Source organism: Mus caroli, chromosome 15 (assembly GCF_900094665.2).
Source record: "Mus caroli chromosome 15, CAROLI_EIJ_v1.1, whole genome shotgun sequence".
Taxonomy (NCBI): Eukaryota; Metazoa; Chordata; class Mammalia; order Rodentia; family Muridae; genus Mus; species Mus caroli.
The window spans coordinates 23305465-23325621 of NC_034584.1; the positions used below are offsets into that span (position 1 = coordinate 23305465).

The 20157-nt window shown below is 46.2% G+C and overlaps 1 protein-coding gene across 5 annotated transcripts in view; it reads right to left on the reverse strand.

The window, feature by feature from the left end:
* The window catches only part of Trio (trio Rho guanine nucleotide exchange factor), a 286761-nt gene that overhangs the window by 178710 nt on the left and 87894 nt on the right, over window positions 1-20157 (reverse strand). For all 5 annotated transcript variants that reach the window (XM_029469546.1, XM_029469548.1, XM_021182742.2 and 2 more), the window contains exon 2: window positions 5595-5669. In XM_029469546.1, coding sequence (XP_029325406.1) covers window positions 5595-5669 — 75 coding nt within the window. The remainder of the gene's footprint in view (window positions 1-5594; window positions 5670-20157) is intronic.

Sequence of the window (20157 nt, forward strand, 5' to 3'; positions counted from 1 at the left end):
AAAAAAAAAAAAAAAAAAAAAAAAAGACCTGCACAGGATCAACCTAGTCAGTGTCCCAACACTGAGAGGGCAAAGTGGACATTAGGTCCCACACCTAACCAAGAAGCTACTGCAACTGATACCCTTTGTTTGGCAAATGAAAACTCTGTTTTTCCCAACGGAGTCTCACTGGGCATATGACCTACAAGCTTCCTGCCCAGTAGTAGGTGCCCAACACAAACTAAGTGTTTGCTTTTTTGTGGACTTTCTGTTTTGTTTTGCATCGTTTGGGTTTTGGGTGGAGGGGAGTCTTAATTGGTCTTTTGCTTATTCATTTTGATTTTTGTTTTTATAGGTTTGGGGTTCTTTTATTTATTTAGAAAGAGAAAAAACAATTGGGGGGTAGGAAGGTGGAGAGGATCTGGGAAGAACTGGAGGAGAAAAGCATGATCAAAATACATTCAAATAGAAAAAGAACAAACACAGGTGAGCGAGAAATTGGACAGGAAAGCCAGGTCGGTTTAAGGGTCAGAGAAAAGTTCCATAAGGAACACGGGGAAAACAGAAAATTTGACCTGGACAGGATGGCAGGAAGGTTTCTCCTGGAATCAGTGTAGCCTGGCTGGACATGGAGGTGAAACTGTCACCCTTTTTTTTTTTTAAATTATATCCAACCAGCATAGAAAAGCATAAGAAGAGAATTCAGCATTCCCAAGTGGATCCTTCATTGAGTTCTACAACTCTGAGAATTTCTCTCAGATCTCAGACTTCAAGCCAGGGAACTCTATTTATTTTCTCTGCACCAACAAAACATTATCAGAGGGAATATTAATGTTTCTTTTACAGTGTCCTAGATTGACTTTGCATTCATTCTAATCAGTAATGAGACTTGATGGAGACTGAATACGTAAGCTGATCCATATGTACTGTTCAGCCACATAACTTATTTACAACATCAATTCAATGGGAGCAACCCTGAACCACGAGCACCAAATCACATGGTGCTACAGTGTGGCTGCACAGGCCACACGCCTGCTACACTGTGGGCTCCACTGCCTGCTACACTGTGGGCTGCACTGCCTGCTACACCGTGGGCTGCACAGGCCACACGCCTGCTACACTGTGGGCTGCACTGCCTGCTACACTGTGGGCTGCACTGCCTGCTACACTGTGGGCTGCTACAGTGTGGCTGCATGCCTGCTACACTGTGGGCTGCTACAGTGTGGCTGCATGCCTGCTACAGTGTGGGCTGCACTGCCTGCTACAGTGTGGGCTGCAGTGCCTGCTACACTGTGGGCTGCTACAGTGAAGCTCCATGGGCTGTACTCCACATGTTCTAAAGGCATCTTCACAATGAGCCTGACAAGTGCCTCAGCCTCAGGGGAAGCTTCAAGGGTTGAAATGAATACAAAGGACCACGGAGTGTGGCCTGAGGTGGACCACAAACAAGAACACTCTTTCATACCAGTGCTTGGGCTGTCCTCTAAAGACAGTGGAAGACAAAGACGCAGAAACGTGAGTAAGTCATAGGTTCCTGGTCATACGGGAGCAACATTTATGGAAGAAGGAGGAAAGGCTACTGATAAGTAGTAAGTCATCCTGAAAATATTTAATAGTCTTATAGTAATGCTAATGGCTATAGTTTTTGAAAAATCTGTTATCACTAAGATAGGACATACAACAGTTTACTATTTTTCATTTCCTAATGTCTTTAAAAGTCTTTTCAAATAAGGGGAAAGAGTCAGCCTCCATAATGAAAATTATTATTACTTAACACTTAATAAACTTACATAAATGTTTAGGTCTGATAATGCTGAGGTTTTTAAGTTATCTTTTATAGACATATATGAGATACTCATAAATAAATGATATGACATCTGGAACTAGTATCAAAATTATCCAGAGTGAGAGTAGAAGAGAAGCCAGGCGTGGTGGCGAACACCTTTAATCCCAGCACTCGGGAGGTAGAGGCAGGCGGATTTCTGAGTTCGAGGCCAGCCTGATCTACAAAGTGAGTTCCAGGACAGCCAGAGCTATAGAGAGAAACCCTATCTCGAAAAACAAAAAACAAAAAAGACAAAAAAAAAAAAAAAGAGTAGAAGAGAAGACAGAATACGGACGGACAGAGTCTGAAGACAGCCCAGGGATCTGGTTCCCGCTCTCTTGCTGCTGAGGCTGACATGTCGTGATGAAAGGTTTTCAAGAGCATGTCTTTAGAGCCGGAGATGTGGCTCAGTGGTGGAGGACTTCGGGAAGTGTCCTGGGTCCAATCCCCACAACAACACAGCAGATATAACAAAACACAAGCACTCGGAACTAGCCGCTGTCTGGGCCCAAACCACAGGAGCTCCATGCAGCAGCTGAACTGCGCGGACCTCCTTGATGCCCTCTCTCACTATTGCAGAGGCCTGTGCCACTCGACTTCTGTAGACTCCCCATGCCTTGGATTGTGCTTACTGAGCCCTATATATGTGCAAACTATGCTTCTTCCGCATACTTCTCACAAAGTGTAACTTACAAGGTCTCATCTCTCTTGAAAGAGTCAAACATATTACTGAAATAGGCAGAGATGCCCATGAGTGACAGACGTGAAACAGAGCAACGGTCCTCAGATGCAGCAGCAGCAGCAGGAAGAGAAGGAGGAGGAGGAGGAGGAGGAGGAGGAGGAGACCTCTTCACTAACTTGGCCTTACTCTATTTGTGCTGCTATCACAGAACACCAGGAACTGGTTAGTCTATAGAGATCAGAAATTCATTTTCTTATGCTTCTGATGCTGGGAAGTCCAAGGTCAGGGTGCTGGTGGACTGAATTGCCTGGTGAGGGCGACATGCTCCAGCAGGAAGGAACTCTGCAGCCACCTTCCCCATGGTCTTCACTGCATCCACTGGGAGGAGCGCTCGCGGCCTAACTCTTCAAATCATCGCACTGCCAACACCTGGCCTTGGCGGGTGTCTTTCAACATAGCATCCTCCTGACTCTAAACATCATATAGATGTGTCCTTTGACATCACTTAAACCATACCATGTACAGAAGTCACATGCTGCTGTCCTAAGAATAACGTGTATTTTGAGAATGTCATGTTCAAGTTCCAGAAATCCTACCTGGCTTTTAGAGATGTCAACCAAATAAGCATATCTCAGTATCTCAGAATCACTCATCAAATTTGGCTCCCTCTATTAAAGTCCTTCCAGCTCTCACTAGGTTTAAGTAATAAAGGCTCTTCCATTCCTATGGGAAATCTTTTATTTGGAGAGGGTTTCACTATGTAGCCCTGTTTATCCTCAAACTCGCAGTCTGTCTGGATGTGCCCACATCCTGCACTTCCAGGAAGAGCTGAGCAGTACAGCAGAGGTCTGGGTGCCCAGGAGCTAATGGGCAGCGGGCATCCTTCTCAGACGGAGGCTTGGTGTTCTATGGATGGACCCAAGGAATTTCCTCATGGTGCCTCTCAGATTCAGATGTAAAATCTTTTAGTTACTCCAACCTTAAATCGGTTCCAACCATCCCAGTGCCGGGCCTGAGACTCCACAAGTCACTGTGATGAAGCGCCTTCGATTCTTGCTGTTATTTGGTTGGCACTTGGGAAGTGAACTCTCCTGACTACTGAGTTCCAAGGCCCACCCTATATGCAGAGCTTCTGCAAAGGCACCATGATGTTTCCTGATACGCTACAGACGGAAGTACAGAACAACGTGGATGAGTGAGTTCCAGGACAGAGGGGAGAAAATTGGATCTCTTGAGAAAGAATGAAAGTGCTCTAGAACCACACCAGAGCTCCACTAAAATCTACATTTAGAAGTACTGGAATGGAGAGAGAGACAGAGACAGAAACAGAGAGAGACAGAGACAGAGAGAGAGATTTTAGAAGTAAACATAATTTCTGGGAATATCTTTCTTTGGAACTTTTCCTAAAAATACAGTATACGTAATCAATTTATTTTTACAATTTCCCACTCTCCCTTTCATATACAAGATAACAATAGCCTAAATTGTCATGAGCTATTTCTGGTCAGAAGCTGGGAAATACTAAAAGTGTGGCAGCACCACCTAGCTATCTCCTGCTGGTTATTGCTCTGCTGGCCTTGATCATCTAAACTGCTCTGTCCTCACCTGTGGTCACTGGAAATCATCTCTCCCCAGCCCCGCAGACTTAAACTCTCACTCAAGATTCATGAGATCAATGCTTTCTTTCTTTTTGATTGATTAGTTAAAAAGCAAGAAGGTTTAGGCTTTACAGTAAGTTAAATAAAAATGCCATGATCATAAACCCTGAATTAATTGCCTAATAACGGGATGAAGGCAAACAGAACCCAGCAGTCATGGCCGTCTATCTGTCTGATGCCCATCTCCGGCACTTCCAGGAGGAGCAGCAGAACAACACAGGTCTGGGTGCCCAGGAGCAGAGGGGCAGCGGGCGTCCTTCTCAGACACAGGCCCAGATCCAGGTCACTTGCGGAACTTCGAGTGATTCCTCTTAGGTTTGGAAGTAGAATCTTTCAGTTACTCTGATTTTAAGTACGAGACCAGTAGTTCAAAAACTGGCACAAGCCCTTCCACAAACTGTTAGGGACGAGTTGAAAAAGAGTAAATAAACACTGCTTTCAAAACTCCGTGGATTGTAATCTGTGAGTCAGTCTGTCCATCCATCCAAGTATTACCAACAACTCAAGCCCCCTTTTTCTATTTTACACTCTTTTCTAGTCATGCAGATTCATTACTAATTAGATTCACTTCTCCAAAATCAACAGACAGTGTAACCGAGTAAGCAAAGACAGGGCAAGCAAAGACGCCATAGACGCCTCATCTTAAATACACACAGAACCACATGCCCTCAGGACACCCAGAAGCATCTTGGCCACTGTGCTATAATTAAACCTGAGAGGCCACGGGAGCCTGCCTCAGGCCAGCACAACATGCTTATTTCAGATAGCGCAAGGGGTGGGTACCCAGGGAACAGCAGCATCCTGCAGGACTGCCCAGGGTCAGGGCAGTCTCACTCACATCCATTCCAGGGAGAAAGCTCAAAGGCTTGAGCACAGACTTCGCTGTGCAGCGGAGAGAGGACAGATGTCCCACAGGCAGGGGGCTGGGCTGTCAATCTCCACTCTGTGAAGGGAGGGCTAGCAAGGAAAGGCAGGTATCATCTTAAGAGGAAGCATCGGTTAGTAGACTGCAAAGACTTTACAGACACCTGAAGATGTGGCTGTTAAGAACCCCAGGAATGGCAGCACAGAAGGAGAGGACCTGCTGAAGGACAGGAGCCTTTCCTCGACGATGAGGAAATGAAGAGCCATGGAGACAAGGCATAGAGGTTGAAAACCCCTGAGTGTGTATTTGTGGTCACACTCCCAACTGCTGACACTGAGGTGTTTAACAAGCAGCTGTTCCACTTAACGGCTCTGGCAACGCAGCCAAATGTTTGCAGAGTGACAGACATGTAGTTTGATCAGCAACGCTAGCTGGCTTAGGATGTTCACGCTGCCTTAAAAATGCCTTGGGCCTTAATTTTTCACGAATAAAGGATTTTAAAGGTCCAACAAATGTCGATGCTTTCATAGGCGAACTCCGGTGTCGAAGCGGTCAAGTAGAGCAGGTTAAAAAGTCAGACTTTACCTGAAAGATAGGCGACTTTTTCCTTCAGAATTGGCAAAACATCCATAGCTTTCATTTCATCATTTTTCCGAAACCCTGAAAGACAGAGAGAAAAGTGTCACCAGGCTGCCTGACTGACAGGTAAGGCCCAAGTTACCCAGTGCCAAACGTCAACTGTCATCATAGCCAATGAATCAATTAGGGAACCTGTCCCTGTGTGAACACACGAGATTGTCCCCAGCATTTTCTTCTATTTTAGGGCTGAATAATGGTCTTTACACACACCCAGAGACAGTGCCCCTGAAGAGTCTAAGCCATGCTGGCCATGGTAACTTGTCCCCAGAAGACACAATATGTAATCAGTTTCAGTCATTTGCCAAATCTTCCTTTTAACCTTGTGGAATTTAGGTATTTGCCAGAGAAAGCTGCAGCACTGGCAGCTTTTTTTGGAAAAGTCTGCTTGTTGTAGCCCAGCAAAGCCTCTAGGGGGAGCTCGATGCCTCCTCTTAGTCTCCTCAGCCTGGTTAATAGCAATACTTGCCTGGCACACAGAGGGGCTTATGCACAGCCCACACTGGCCAGTGCTCCCTCCTGGCTCGCTCCTTCTAAGTTGTATGGGTTATACCCTGAAGAAGAGCAGCAATGGCTAAGCTAGCCTGTTGCCACTCCAATTTCAGCGGTGGCCAAGGCCATGGACTGAAGAACAGAAAATCTTAGAAAACTGGGGAACAATTTTCAATTTTACGAGAGGCCAGAATACTGCCTACAACTTAGAACAAGCCAATGCGTAAGTAGAGTGAGCTGCGGCCTAAATATGCCCAGCCCGCCCACCAGGAGAGCACCCACCTAGGAACGTGGGATAAAGATTTTCTTCCTCATGCTCATGCCTTAGGATACTCTAAGGGAGGTCACCATTCTGGGACTGAATGCCCATTACAACCAGAGCTGCATCTGCCATCACTAACATACTCTCAGAGAAACACAAGACAGCTCCCCCAGGCCTGTTTTTTTTTTTCTTCCATTTTTGTCAAACAGTACAAGGAAAAGATGTGAAACTTTATCTTTCATGTTCACAACTGGTAAAAGATGTGGTCTAAGTAAAGAGTATTAATATTAAATAAGTGGAGTTCTAGTGTGCTCACTGGCCCAGTTCTCACATTCTGATATATAGTCTCTCACCGGGCGGGCACGCTGCCACACAGCTGTAATCCCAGCAACAAGGAAGCTAACACAGGAGGATCCTTAGGTCAAGGCACCAGAATTCAATCAAATCCGGGGATGTGCACTTGGAGAAGAGCATGATGCTGAATTCACTGCTCTAACTTTATTCTGGCTGGTGGACAGGACAGAGCCCAGTGTAAGGCCAAACTAGATTATATATATGCTCAGGACTGCATTGTGGTATGTGAAACCGAGAGGAGAAATCTGGGAGAAAGAGTCCTCAGACTAAGCATCAGAGTCAGTGGCCCACGCTTCCAGCTTTTCCCAAGCCTCATATATGAAACACAAGTTCCCTGTGGCCCTTCTTAAAAAAAATAAATCAAGCATTTGAGCCAGGCAGGTGGCAACAGCCACCTTTAATCCCAGCATTCCTGAGGCAGAGGCAGGCAGCAAGGACCAAAGCCCTGAGAGGACGTTCTGGCATGACCCAGCCAGGGAATGACAGACTTGAGCCAGAGCTCAGGTCTTCAGGTCATCAGGCCACTTCATTTTCTAGTGCACCAACTTTCTGTGTGAACCGCCATGGCTGTGTGCTGGCAGCCCACCAGACTGAGAAGCAGATCTGGTTTCTAGATGGCAGACACCCGAGCCAGAGGGCTACAATTTCACCCCAGTGCCTCCAGAACTCTTGAATAAATTCAAGCTAATCTCGGCAGCTCCCCATCCATTGAGGTAACTCAGTACCGCTCTAATTCAGTACCGCTCGTGGGTAAAGATGGCCGTGCAGCTAAGGCAGTGGCGTCAGTAACCACTGACAGGCAGTGACAGCCTGTAATCAATGCAGATAATGAGAAGGCTCATAAGCTGGGGAATCCCAGTGAGAATGGAGTGACCAGCAGCTATAGATCAAACCTAAAGATGTCTGAGAAGAGAAATCCTTTTCTACTGTTCAGGGTCGCAGACAGACACATCCAACAAGCCAATGTTCACCCAGGTTCATGTCTATGCCCTAGAGAATACTTATGAAGTCAGAGTGTGCAGCTGTTTAAAAATAATTTTTCTTAGAAATTAAAAATAAACAGCTTTTTGCTATACTCCATGGGTTCTGGACTACAGTACAGAAAGGCCAGATGCCTAAGACTTCCTTGGCTCGTGAATTAAAAGGCTTTAGGTGCTGGGTTCAATGGTCTTCTCCTGGAGGCATTTCTTCTTGCTGGGGCTACAGGAGGTTACCCAGCTACAAACTCAGTTAGAAGAGATCCCTCTGAGATTCTTCACCATCTCTCTGTCCCAGAGACCAAGGAGTAGCCACACTTTTACTTCTGTGACCAAGAGGGTCTGCGGATGGACAAGGACCGCACAGAGAAGTTGGTGAGGTTAGAAGAGGGTGGGCAAAAGGTGGGCAGCAGGCAAGGAAGGCAACCACCAAGATCAGGGGCATTTAGTTGTGCCCATTTTCTGAACGTTTAAGTTACATAAAACCTACAATAAAGTGAGCAGAAAGGTAAAGAAGCTGGTGTAGGCTTTCATGAACTACTACTCCGGGGCACGATGGTTCCCAGGGAAGGAGTGATTGACAAGCACTACTTTCTGGGTCAGGCCTACAATGTGTGTGCTGAGGATGCTCATGCGAGGGCATCTGCAGTTAGGCCTTGGTTAGCAGAGGGATGACTGTGTAAAGAGGGCTCTGGGAAGTTCTAGCTTCAAGTCCACTCTCCCCCTCCCTCTTTCCCCTTCTCTAAATGTGCACACTTACATATCTTAATAGTTTCATCTTAAGACAGCTCAACCCTGATGTTAAACAACAGAGTGGATTCTGTTACACATTTACAATGCTATCTGGCCAGGAGCAGTAAGCCTGGGATAAATACTAAGCCCATGCCACCGAATCTCTCCTGTTTCAAAAGCTGCCAACCATGCAGCAAAAAAGTCTCCATCTTCCTCTCACTCGGGGAACTCGCGCGAGTATCCAAATCTCTGAGTACCGGGTGACAAAGGAACAAACTACCAGAGTCTGTCCCCATGCTGCTCGTCCAGTGTCCTCCAGGACTTTCTATTTCAGTCTGTAAAAGATCAGCTCTGGGTATTTAGCCTTCAGTCACACCATGATTACAGCTGTAAGAGGGAAAATTACCCTCTTTGCTCCAGGAGGAGAGATCCCACAGTTGTCTCTGACAATGGGAAATCTTTTGGGTGAATGGGGGTGGGGGGAGCTGGAATGTCAACAACCCAACAGCGCAGTGGTCAGATCAACTGCGCCCTTTCGGTCATCAGACTCTGTGTCAGGGCTGCGGTGTCACTCCAACAGAACCATTCCCAGTAAGCCACAGAGCTCACTGACCACCATGGTGGCCTTCCATTTTCAACATCAACCAACAATAAAGGAGCAGCAACTCTCCATTTTGGTTGCTCCCAGGAGGAGCCACACCACAGGACATCTCCAGGCTGTGTGAGCGCTCACTCATCACTCAGCTCGTTGGCCCAACAGCACTTTCCATGTACATGTGCACATAGATCTAAGATGAACCTAATCAACTGAGGTAAGAGTAGGGTTTTTGGTGCTGGAGAGATGGCTCAGTGGTTAAGAGCACTGACTGTTCTTCCAGGTCCTGAGTTCAATTCCCAGAAACCACATGGTAGCTCACAACCATCCGTAATGGGATCCGATGCCCTCTTCTGGTGTGTCTGAAGACAGTTACAGTGTACTCATATACAATATATATAAATATATATATATATTATTTAATATATATTAAAAAGAGTAAGTTTAAAACTAAAACAGCTTCTTTTGGTAATCCACTCAGGACCTTTAGCAGATTTTAATCATCTTGAATTTCACATAATCATTTGCTGACTTAAGTTTTTTTTTTCTTTTAGGAAAACATGGTATTTAAAAACCCTATTATTCCTCCACAGACAGAGCTCCTGATAAAGTTGCCCGTGTGCCTTGTTCTGAATTGTCTGCCAGTTGCCCACAGACTGCTTGCTTCCCAGCCACCTCGTAGGTCTCAGAGCCTGTCAGCTACCCCCACCTTACATTTATTAAACCGAAAAATCGCCTGTGGGAAAGACTGAAGCATGACTGACGGGAGCACAGGTTATGCCACAAGTAAGACTAATAACTAAAGCAGTGTTCTAAAGCAACCACAGCAAAAATGTTAAATAGTAAGCTGGTAGCTGCTCTTACTGACGAGCCTTGGTGGTAATTACCGAATTTTACTCATTAGGTAATTGGCAGAGCTCCGGAACACAAAGGGCAGGAGATAAAACTCCACATCTGTGCGGTGGCCCCGCCCTCGCACTGCCGGCAGAGAGGGTGACGTCACCCTGTCTGAGCAAGCCGCTCCAGCGCAGAGCCTGCAGGATGCTGCTCCACTGCAGGGAGGCAGTGCTATCGAGGTGTGTGTGGTGGGGGTGGGGTGGCCGTGCAAAGCTCACGTCAGTGTCACAGGAAGGAAGTGTTTTAATGGGTCGGAATCTTCTGTGAATGCATTTAATTATGGAAGGATGTTAGAGAACAAAGGTTACATTTTCACCAGAATGCTTACTAAGATATAAAAAAATGCAAGCACAATCAACTGATGTTTATGTCACTTTTTACAAAATCATATGACCCCAGATTGGACACGAGGATGAATCACATTCACCGGGAATGTAGATGTGTCCACAAACCACCACATGGAAACAACGACAAAGCGGATTCTAGTGTTTAGTAATCACCCCCTGATTGGCTAATTCATCCTGTCTTATTAGTGACAGCCTATAACAGCACACAGTCAGGAAGAGCACAAGCTTTACTGACTCAAGGAAATGTCAACATATAGCTCTGGCTTTTCATTTCTTACCCACAAAATATGCAGGACAAGCTGAACTGCCAAAGGATGAAAGGCTTGCTTGTTTATTTAATGCCTTAAATAAACCAAGAAATCTGTAGACTTTGTTGATGTCTTAACTATGCATTAATGGTACATTGGAAGTTAATTCATAATATATAATAGGCCAGTTGTCTAAAGGCATTATATTATATAATGACTATTATTATATTGTGGTTATTATTATAAAAGGGGTTCCAACTTCTAGTTTCATAAATTAAAAAGGAAATATGGCCAAGGGCACCCTTAATCTTCTGATCCCAGACCAACAAAGAAGCATACAGAGAAATTGCATTTCTCTGACTAAGTGATTCAAAATAAATCACATGGGCAACCTGTCCCCGCCCACCCCATCTCCCTGTGCCTCTGTCTGTCTGTCTGTCTGTCTCTGTGTGTGTGCATGTGTGCTATAAAGCCTGACAGCAGATGCCACCCTAATTACATATGTGTATCTCACTTATGCATACATGCACACATGGTTCAGTAAAGCCAACCTGATCCACAGACTGCTTTGCAGAAGAGCCCGGGGAGTTGACCCAGAGTGATAAAACACGATCCCTGAGCTATGTGAATGGATACCAGCCCAACCAAGATTGATTGCTAAGAGAAATCCTAGTCCATTATCACATCAAGCATTTCATTCATTTAAATAAACGCGCCTGGCTCCCCTTGCCTTCCACCCTTCTTGGACAGCATTCCTGCAGGTGGCCTTGCTGTATCTGCAGCCTCCTAATCAGTGGTCAGTAGTCCTTCTGACCCCATCACTCGCCTGAAAATTGGCTTCTAGCTCACACCTCCTTCTACTGCTCTCCATAACAGTTTTCCACGATGCTCCTCTGTGGCTTCTTGATGCCTTCACGTAAGACACAGACTCCCTGACATGACATAATCCTTCGGATGTGACATCTGCCTCCTGTGCAGCCTCGCTCGCTTGCCAATACTTATTCTCTCCCCAGGCGAAAATGAAAGAATCCCAACCACACGCTCAACTTCTGACCCTTTGAACTCCTTACACGCATCATCAAAAACCCACTCCCATCATTCCTGTTCCCAGGAATACGTGTGCACACTGCACACACTGGGAACCCTAATACTGGATTCATAACCCACTCAGCGCCCGTAGCACTCAAGCCTTTGCCACATCCTGGAAATGACCTAAATACTGGTCACAGGCACTGGGCACTGTGTCCCACCTTATGGGGAGCACGGCAGAAAACTGAACAAAAGAAAAACCCCAAGCAGCCATTGAGCCCTAGGAAAACAACACCCTTTGCAGCTGGCAAACCTCACCGCCAGTCTACAACTGGGCTCCAGAGTACAGTCCACAAAAACACAGAACTAACCATATTCTAAAGTTGCCAAACCGCTCACAATGGACAGGCCAGTAAAAGTGGCTGGTTCTCTTGCTGTCTCATGTACTTAATGACGAGTCCATAGCACTATGTTTACAATTCCTTCATTTGTAGTTTAAGATAGGAAAAGGTTTTACTTTGGGGTTGTTGCAATGTAATTAAAACATTATTTTCTGCCCTAATCACTGTTGGTCTCACCTCTGATAAAGGAAGGAAGGGTGGAGCATACCAAGGGAGAAGACTTAGGAGGAGGCTCATTTCGGCACTTTCACTGCAGAGAGGGTACGGAGGTGTGGGGGTGTGGGGGGGGGGTGGGAGCAGGAATCGTGCAGGCATCAGAGGCCTACTTCTCTGCAGTTAGCAGGGTTCACCCAAAAACAGTTGCAAGGAAATGCTTTAGTCATGAGACTTTGTGACCAGCCTGGGCTTGAGGGAACGAAGCTACGTCAACTCCACACAACTCCAGACAGAACTTCTTTGTTTTACGTGTCAGCACATATGTGTCCCAAGTCCCTGAGTCCCAGAGGGCTCAAGTGGGACAGCTGACAGAACGAATCTCCGGGTTTCTGCCATATGTTTTCTGCAACAGGAACAGAACACAACTTAAACTTCTGTGAGTGCCAGGTGTCGCCAACAGGCTTGCTTCGGTCGTGTCCCCCTGCCTGTTGGTGACCATTACTAGGAAAGACAAGAAACAAATAAGGAGAACTGAGGCTTCTGAGGCTTCAGATGCCACGGGACAAAGGACTTGATCCCAGCGATGAGCACAGGTTTGGATTTGAGCTCCAAATCTTATTACCTTACACATTAGTAAATCTTACGGATTATTATAGTTGATCGCCACACCAGTGTCCCTGACCTCTATGTTGGCTCCTGCCCACTTTTTTTGCTTGCTTATATTTTGAGACAGGGTCTCTCTTTGTAGGCCTGGCTATCCTCGAACCACCAATAAGAGCTTCTCTAACATGTAAATTCTCAATTCAGCCTCTGTGATCTAGGTTGTGAATGGGGACTTCCCCAGGCTTCAGGGGTCCTGCCTATCTTGTCAGCCTCTGCTTTTACGATAATGTGCATAAAGGTTTCCCATTCCTGAGGAAATATACTACTCAAGGCCGAGAGTCTTAATAAGTAATCAATTAATTTGAGTGGCCACGAGTTACATCTAAACAACACTTAAATCATTATCTTGTTTATTCATAAACCAAAGTTTCTAAATATTCAGCAAAATTAGGATATTGTAGGTCTGTCTGCTACAAATACACTCCAGCAAGTTACAGACCCTTAAACGAGTCAGTGAGGTAAAGGCTTCATGGATTTAATTCCAACATGAAACTCACTGGAAGGATGTATCTTTAATGAGATCCAAGAATGTGGCAGAACTTTGTAGTAGCCAGTTCCCCAATGGAGCCTCGAGCTGTTTGGTTCACTTGGCGCTCGTGTTCAGACAGAACTTTTACACACACTCATGTGCTAAGCCCTGGGGATTCCCCAACCTGCACAGTCCCTGTTTGAAGACGCTTATCGTCTAATAGAGAACAAAACATGCACGAGAGCAGAGAACAGCTTCGACTCCACACCCAGGCGGGTCCGTCTGACAGATGCGTGCGCATCTGGGCACGCGCTGCTGTTACTGATCTGAGGTGAGGAGGCTGTGATTAGCTGGACAATCTTAACTGCCACCCGTTCCCACCCAAGCACTGCATCGTCGCTGGCACGGAAATAAACCCCAGACGACCACGGCAAGACCGGGAACATGGAGGCCCAAGACGCAGCTGACATTGTCCTTCCGTGCTTCAGCCACCCTACTTGCCTTGACAGTTCTGTCCCTGTTTTCTTAGTGTGCACTGCAGTTCATCTGTGCTGTGAGGAACCAGTCACAACCAAGGTGGGCCATCCAGGTAATTTCTGGCGGCAGGGGGTGGGGTGGTGGCAGGGAATGTGGAATCATGTAAGAAACCGAGTGAGGACAACTCATGTTTCGTAACTTGTTTGATTTTAGGTTGAATTCTAAACAGTGAAGTCTGACATTTTCTTCCAGGTCCTTCTATGTGGTGGAAGGTGTGACTGCTGAAGGATCATTAACCCTGACGCTGACGCGATCCTGCAGGCTAATGGCTTCTGTCCAAGAAACAGGACCAGCATAACTTTGCTCATGGGTAATGAACCTGTCCAGCTGCCTCAAGATTATAGCTTTATCCCAATGTGGGCGGCATACGGCCTTGAAAGCTAAAGCCATTAATTTACTCAACACTTAACCAGGCCTGGTGCCCTGCCCTACGCCCATTTCAGAGCAGGGAAAATCACATCAGACAGGCCTGGGTGACTTCCTTTCCTGCTGGATCCTGTAAGAGGGTAAGACACTACAGAGTGTGGCGGCTGAGGAAAACTTGCTCACATTGACAAGAGAGAGAACACCATTTCCCTTCTCTATCCACCACCTCAACCCACCATCCCCTCATCTCCTGCGGCTTCGACTGCACCTCAAATCCTCTTTCCACACTTAGAAAAGGAAGGGATTTTAAAGACAGAATAAAATACGACCGTTAAGTAAAAAAGATCTAGTAACATTCAAGGGAAATAACTGTGTGTTTATGAGGTACACATGCCACCTGCATGGTGTTCAAGTGTGTGTGGGGACACATATGTGCACACAAATATGGAGGCCACAGACTGTTGGCTGCCTTCATTGACCGCTCTCCACAATATACATTGAGGCAGGGTCTCACACTTGAACACAACATTCTCCTGCTTACCCTAACCTAGTGACCAGCCTGCCTCAGAGAATCCCTTCATGGCCATCAGTATTCATGTGGACGCCAGGTCTCTTATTACCGCTAGTCCTTACACTGAGGGGCAAGACTTCATCCACTGATCTATCTTCCTTTGCATAAGAGTGGACCAAATGTGGAATAATTGGCCTCCCTCTTGGTATCATGAAGCATCTTCACTGGTCTAAAGGAAGATGCACGCTGGGTGCAAGGCCAGCAGTGTCTGAGATGCTCGGAGAAGCGGAGGGGTGCTGCTCTAAGCATCCTTTGCCTGAGGACTCAGGTAAGCCTTGGGATATGACCATCCTGCCCAAAGTGCATCTCCTTCCCTGACTCTCCCTGGGGATGCTGGAACTTAGTAAGTCAAAGCCAGGACAGGCTCCACACAAGCTTGCCCATGGTGCTCTGCGGCCCCCTCGGAGCAGGGCTACCGACTCTGGGCAGTTGTGGTAACTGTCCTGACATGATAGAGTATGGCTAAGTTACCAAGGAAGAGCTCTAATGGTGGGATGTTCTCTTACTACTCCACCTGGACATTAAGAAAGGGCAGAGGCTTCTGGTGGTTGTGGCCACTGACCCTCATGCTGAGGCCACACAGCCGTCTCTTCCCTCTTGTCATAGGTCTCTTTCAAGACACTGGAGGTGGGGGTTGGGGCAGAGAGAGAGAATTCAGCTGTTTGCCCCTCAGCAGAGCAGCATGCTATGGGGTGGTAATTCTGTTTTCCTCGTTTCTTCTCCTAAACACTGTCACTTATAGCGGAACATGTCACCATCAGAATCTTTTCTACCAAAAGCACAAGGAATCCTTTTGCAAACTAAACTTAGTATGAATGAAAGAAGTGGGAACACTGAAGGGGCATTTAAGTGGGTGTGGCATGGCCACCCACTCAATCGATAGCTCTCCCCTTCCACAGCTTTGTATCAGGCCCTACAGAGACCTCGCAGCTCCCTGCTCCAGGTGCTGCATCTAGAGGTTATAAGTTACTGCCTGAAGAACAGACGGGGACAGGGGGTCACGTAGGGTTCCGACGACGTGGTGGGCAGAGGTGAGTACCACTGAAGTTTTACGTGAACCTCAAAGCAACGCCACAGTTCAGAGTTAGTGTCTCCTTCGAGGCAGGGCTCAGGGACAAAGCTGTCTGGGTCAGCTGCCTGCCACCCTGGGGAACACTGGCAGAGGCTAAGTTTCCCACGCTTTCCATGTAAGATGGGGAGCCTGAGATGGCTTCACCTCCCACCAGGCTGGGTGTAATGAACAATAGATAGAGAGACAGACAGACAGACAGACAGAAGGATGGTTCTGAGATAGGATGGAACGAAAGGACATAAGACATTGCTTCTCAACCTGTGGACCAAGACCCTGAACCTTTCACAGGTATCTTGACATCTCCTACACCTCAGATATCCTGCATATCAGATTTTATGTTATGATTCATAACAGTAGCAAAATTACAGTTATAAAGTAGCAATGAAAATAATTTTATGGTTGGGGGGTCACCACAACATGAGCAACTCTATGATAGGGTTGCAGCATGCGGAAGGTTGAGAACCACTCGCTGTAAGGTTTCTAACCCTACAGTCTGGTTGAGGCTTCTTGACAACTCTGAGTGAAGAATTCTAGCCAAATTAACAAATCTACTATAAATTTGCCAATACAGAATTACTATTACTTCCATACAGAGACATGTTACCCTTAACTCCTTCCCCACCTATAAATCTGCAACTTTCTGGGAATCCCATAAACAAGACTATAAATTTTATTTGCAGAAGGAAAAAAAAAAAGTCTTACTCATTGTTTATCCCCTATGACCCGTGGTTTTATCAGCCTGTTAATAACCTACCCAATAACCTTAGGAAATACCTTACAGCCTTATTTACCAAAAACTAAAAAGAAAAAAGATCAAAGTTCTTAGCAACCTTTTGAGGTATAACTTCAAAAAATAAATCACCAAAATGGCTACTCTTGAGACAATTACTTGCAACTCTCTTGTGAAGCACACATACACTTATAGGTACTTTCCTTCCTCAAAGACCTCTACACACACACACACACACACACACACACACACACACACACACCGAGCACACAGCACAAACTGCTCATGCTTAACCTATGTCAAAACATCTTACAAAGCCCAAGTCTGCTTCACGCTGACAGGCCCTGACATTCTTGTGGCAAAGTCAAGAGTCCAGATTTCACCTCAATAAGGGTCTCTGAAAATAATCTCCAGGGCTCCTGCTCCCAGGACTGCAGCTCCCAGGCCCACTCAGCCCCACCATCAGCAGCGAATCTGAGGAAGGTCTCGCTTTTGGATACCAACCCTGCTTTAAGTAAAAGGCTGATCTGAGGAACCTTGTGCTCACTCACCTGAGGTTAGTGTTGGAGAAGGCAAGGGATCATTACTTACAAAGGAAAAACAAGGTCTGAGACAAGCCACTGTTGAAGGCCACCCATTCCCCAAGAAAGATATATTTTAGAAATCAACACAGTCATGGTACATTAACCTGGGACATTCCCTTTTGAGACTGACTATAAATTACCTAGCAATGCATGAGGCAATTTCAACAGGAGAACCCCTCCGAGTTCTCCTTAGAAGCATCCCTCCCCACCCATCCACCGGCACCAGGGCATCATCAGCTTCCTGTCTCTTTCCATGGCACAGCATGACAGATACAACAGGAAATGAAAGGTGAGCCTAGATCGCCGACTAGCTCTGATCTCTCTTCATTGCCTCTCACAGGAGCTTATAAGCACCAGTGTCAGGAACTCTACTCCTCCTTGAAGATGGAGAGATGGACAACCCACTACCACCACCAAAAAAGCTTTTACCTAGCTATGACCTCCAGGAGGCAGGGAGGCCTCCATGGGCTTGTTTGACTCAGTTTCCCTTTATGGTCCACCTTTAATAGATAATCAAACACAAGCAAGCTCTTCCCTACCCTTGGCTTCACTCTGCTGAGCAAATCCAACGATGCCCTTGGTACACTTGGCTTCCTCGCCACGCCCTTAGCCCACTCTACAGACAGCACTCATCAGAAATCAATCCCTTAAAGTGGTAAACACACTAAGTTCTTCTTGAAAGTCAGAGCAGGAGGCATCATGGAAGCTGGTGGCATGATATCAGTCAACTCTGCAACCAAAAACGCTATGCAACCTTCTTTTTCTCTTTTTTGTTTTGTTTTTGTTTGTTTGTTCTTTGGTTTTTTGTTTTGTTTTGTTTTGTTTTGTTTGAGACAGGGTTTCTCTGTGTAGCCCTGGCTGTCCTGGAACTCATAGACCAGGCTGGCCTCAAATTCAGAAACTCACCTGCCTTTGTCTCCCAAGTGCTGGGATTAAAGGTGTGTGCCACCACGCCCGGCTGTTATGCAACCTTCTAAACCTTAAAACAGGAAGGACAAGGGGTTGCTATTTTATGTAGCAAATGAACACTCCGAGCCCTTGAGCTCTGATTACTCGATTACTTACTTAATGGTAAACCGGAAGAGCTTTCAAGTCAATTGCTGTTAGTCTTCTTGTCTGCCATGGACCCTGGCCGTGTAGCAGCACCAGACTGTCGTTCATACATGAAGGCATACGTGCATGTATGTGTCACGTGCACACGTCTGCAGCCCCACCTTGTTTACGACCTCTAGCCCAGCCAATATCCCAGAACCCCACTCCACCCCCACCCCACGCCCTGGCCACTGGCTCTAGACTAAGCCTGCACTGACTTTTCGGATAAGCACTCATCGTGCTTTTCTCCGCAGCTCTTCCATCTTTTCATGGGTGCAGTCACACTGTGTCCATCTGCCCACAGCTCGCCTTGACCCACCCGCGTGCTGAGCTTCCTTCTATGTGACATCACTGTAGTCCAACACCTGCTCGGGAACGTCGTCGCTGCAAACTAAGCTGTCGCCCAATCCTGTTATTATAAACGCACTGCAGTGAACAGCCCTGGCTGTGTCTCCGGAGCCCGTTGCCAGAGCACTTCTGGGCAGAGGGTGAAATCCATGCTCCTAGTCTCAAGTTCCTCTCTATTTCCTCTCTAAAGTTTGTCCCACCTGTAAGAGAAGTCACTTTCCATGGATGTAAATATTTCTTGCCCTTTACTAAAATATCTTTTAAAAAAGAAACAAACAACCAAAAAGCGAGCTGGTTAATGTCCAATAAATTGATCTGAACTCTCTCCTAGGTCCCAAACTCTACACTGGGTTTTTGTGTTTGATCGTCCCCGTCTGACTGGAACCCGGGTATCCCAGATGTTCCCTTTCTATTTGTATCCTAACTGAGTCCCCTTAGTGTTCCCACCTATTTCAGATCCTTAACAGTAATGACCAACAACGAACTGTTGGGGATCTTAGGAAGCAGTGCTGGACTTCCAACAGCCGTGGACTTCCAAGTTGCTGGAGAAAGCATGTTGTTTCTCAATTTCAGGAATAAATCCTCTCAGATTAATAATGCTATAAATGGGTATTATAGTCCCAGGGAACTCATAAATTCCTATTTAGTGCACAATAACTACTGGTGTGAGTTGGAGCAGAGACAGGAGAGCAAGCTAGGAACCTTCCTGCCCTTCTCCAGTAGGAACAGCCTTCCGCACCATCCCACTCTCTGAGCATCCCTCTATCACAGAAACCTCGCCTGGTACTCTCTGGAGGGAAGGCCTCATCTCCTACCAATGACGACTTCTTTATATCCCCCAAAGTCTTAAGCATCCAGAGCTGATCTGTATGGGCTCCAGCTATTAACCATGGCTCTACACATAGCACAGTCACATAATTCATGGATGTTTATCATATTAGAAATTCAACCTGAGGAAGTTATAAAATAACTATGTTGAGGTTGAAGAGATGACTTAACTGTTAAAAGCAGAGGACCCAAATTTGGTTCCAGGACTCACAACTGTCTGTGACACCAGTTCTAAGAGGAATCCAATGCCTTCTTCTGATCTCCAAGGGCACTGCACGCACACACAAGCACACACATGAACATACACAATTAAAACTAAAATCTCAGAATAAGTTCTTCCAACACAATAATAAGTCCAAATTTTCTTAGCATAGCATCTTGAATAAAAATATTAGTTGTCATTCCACTCCCACCCCCAAAACAAAAATGACCTTCAGAAAGTAGGCTGCGACAGCTCAGACTCCCTTTCATGTCTGTTCAACCAACCTATCTAAATTCTCACACATGCTTTCCTCTTTAACTGTCGTGTTAGCAGTGTCTACAGAGAAAATAGCTAAGTAGTACTTTGAATAAGAATGGCCTCAAATAGGTGCACATATTCAAATGCTTAGGGAGAGGCCCGGTTTGAAAAGAGTGTGGCTTTATTGGAAGAAGTGTGTCACTGGGAGTGGGCTTTGAGGTTGCAGAAGCCCAAGCCAAGCCCAGTATTTAGCTGGCTGGCTGGAGCACTCTATATCTGTCTCTGTCTCTCTGTCTGTCTCT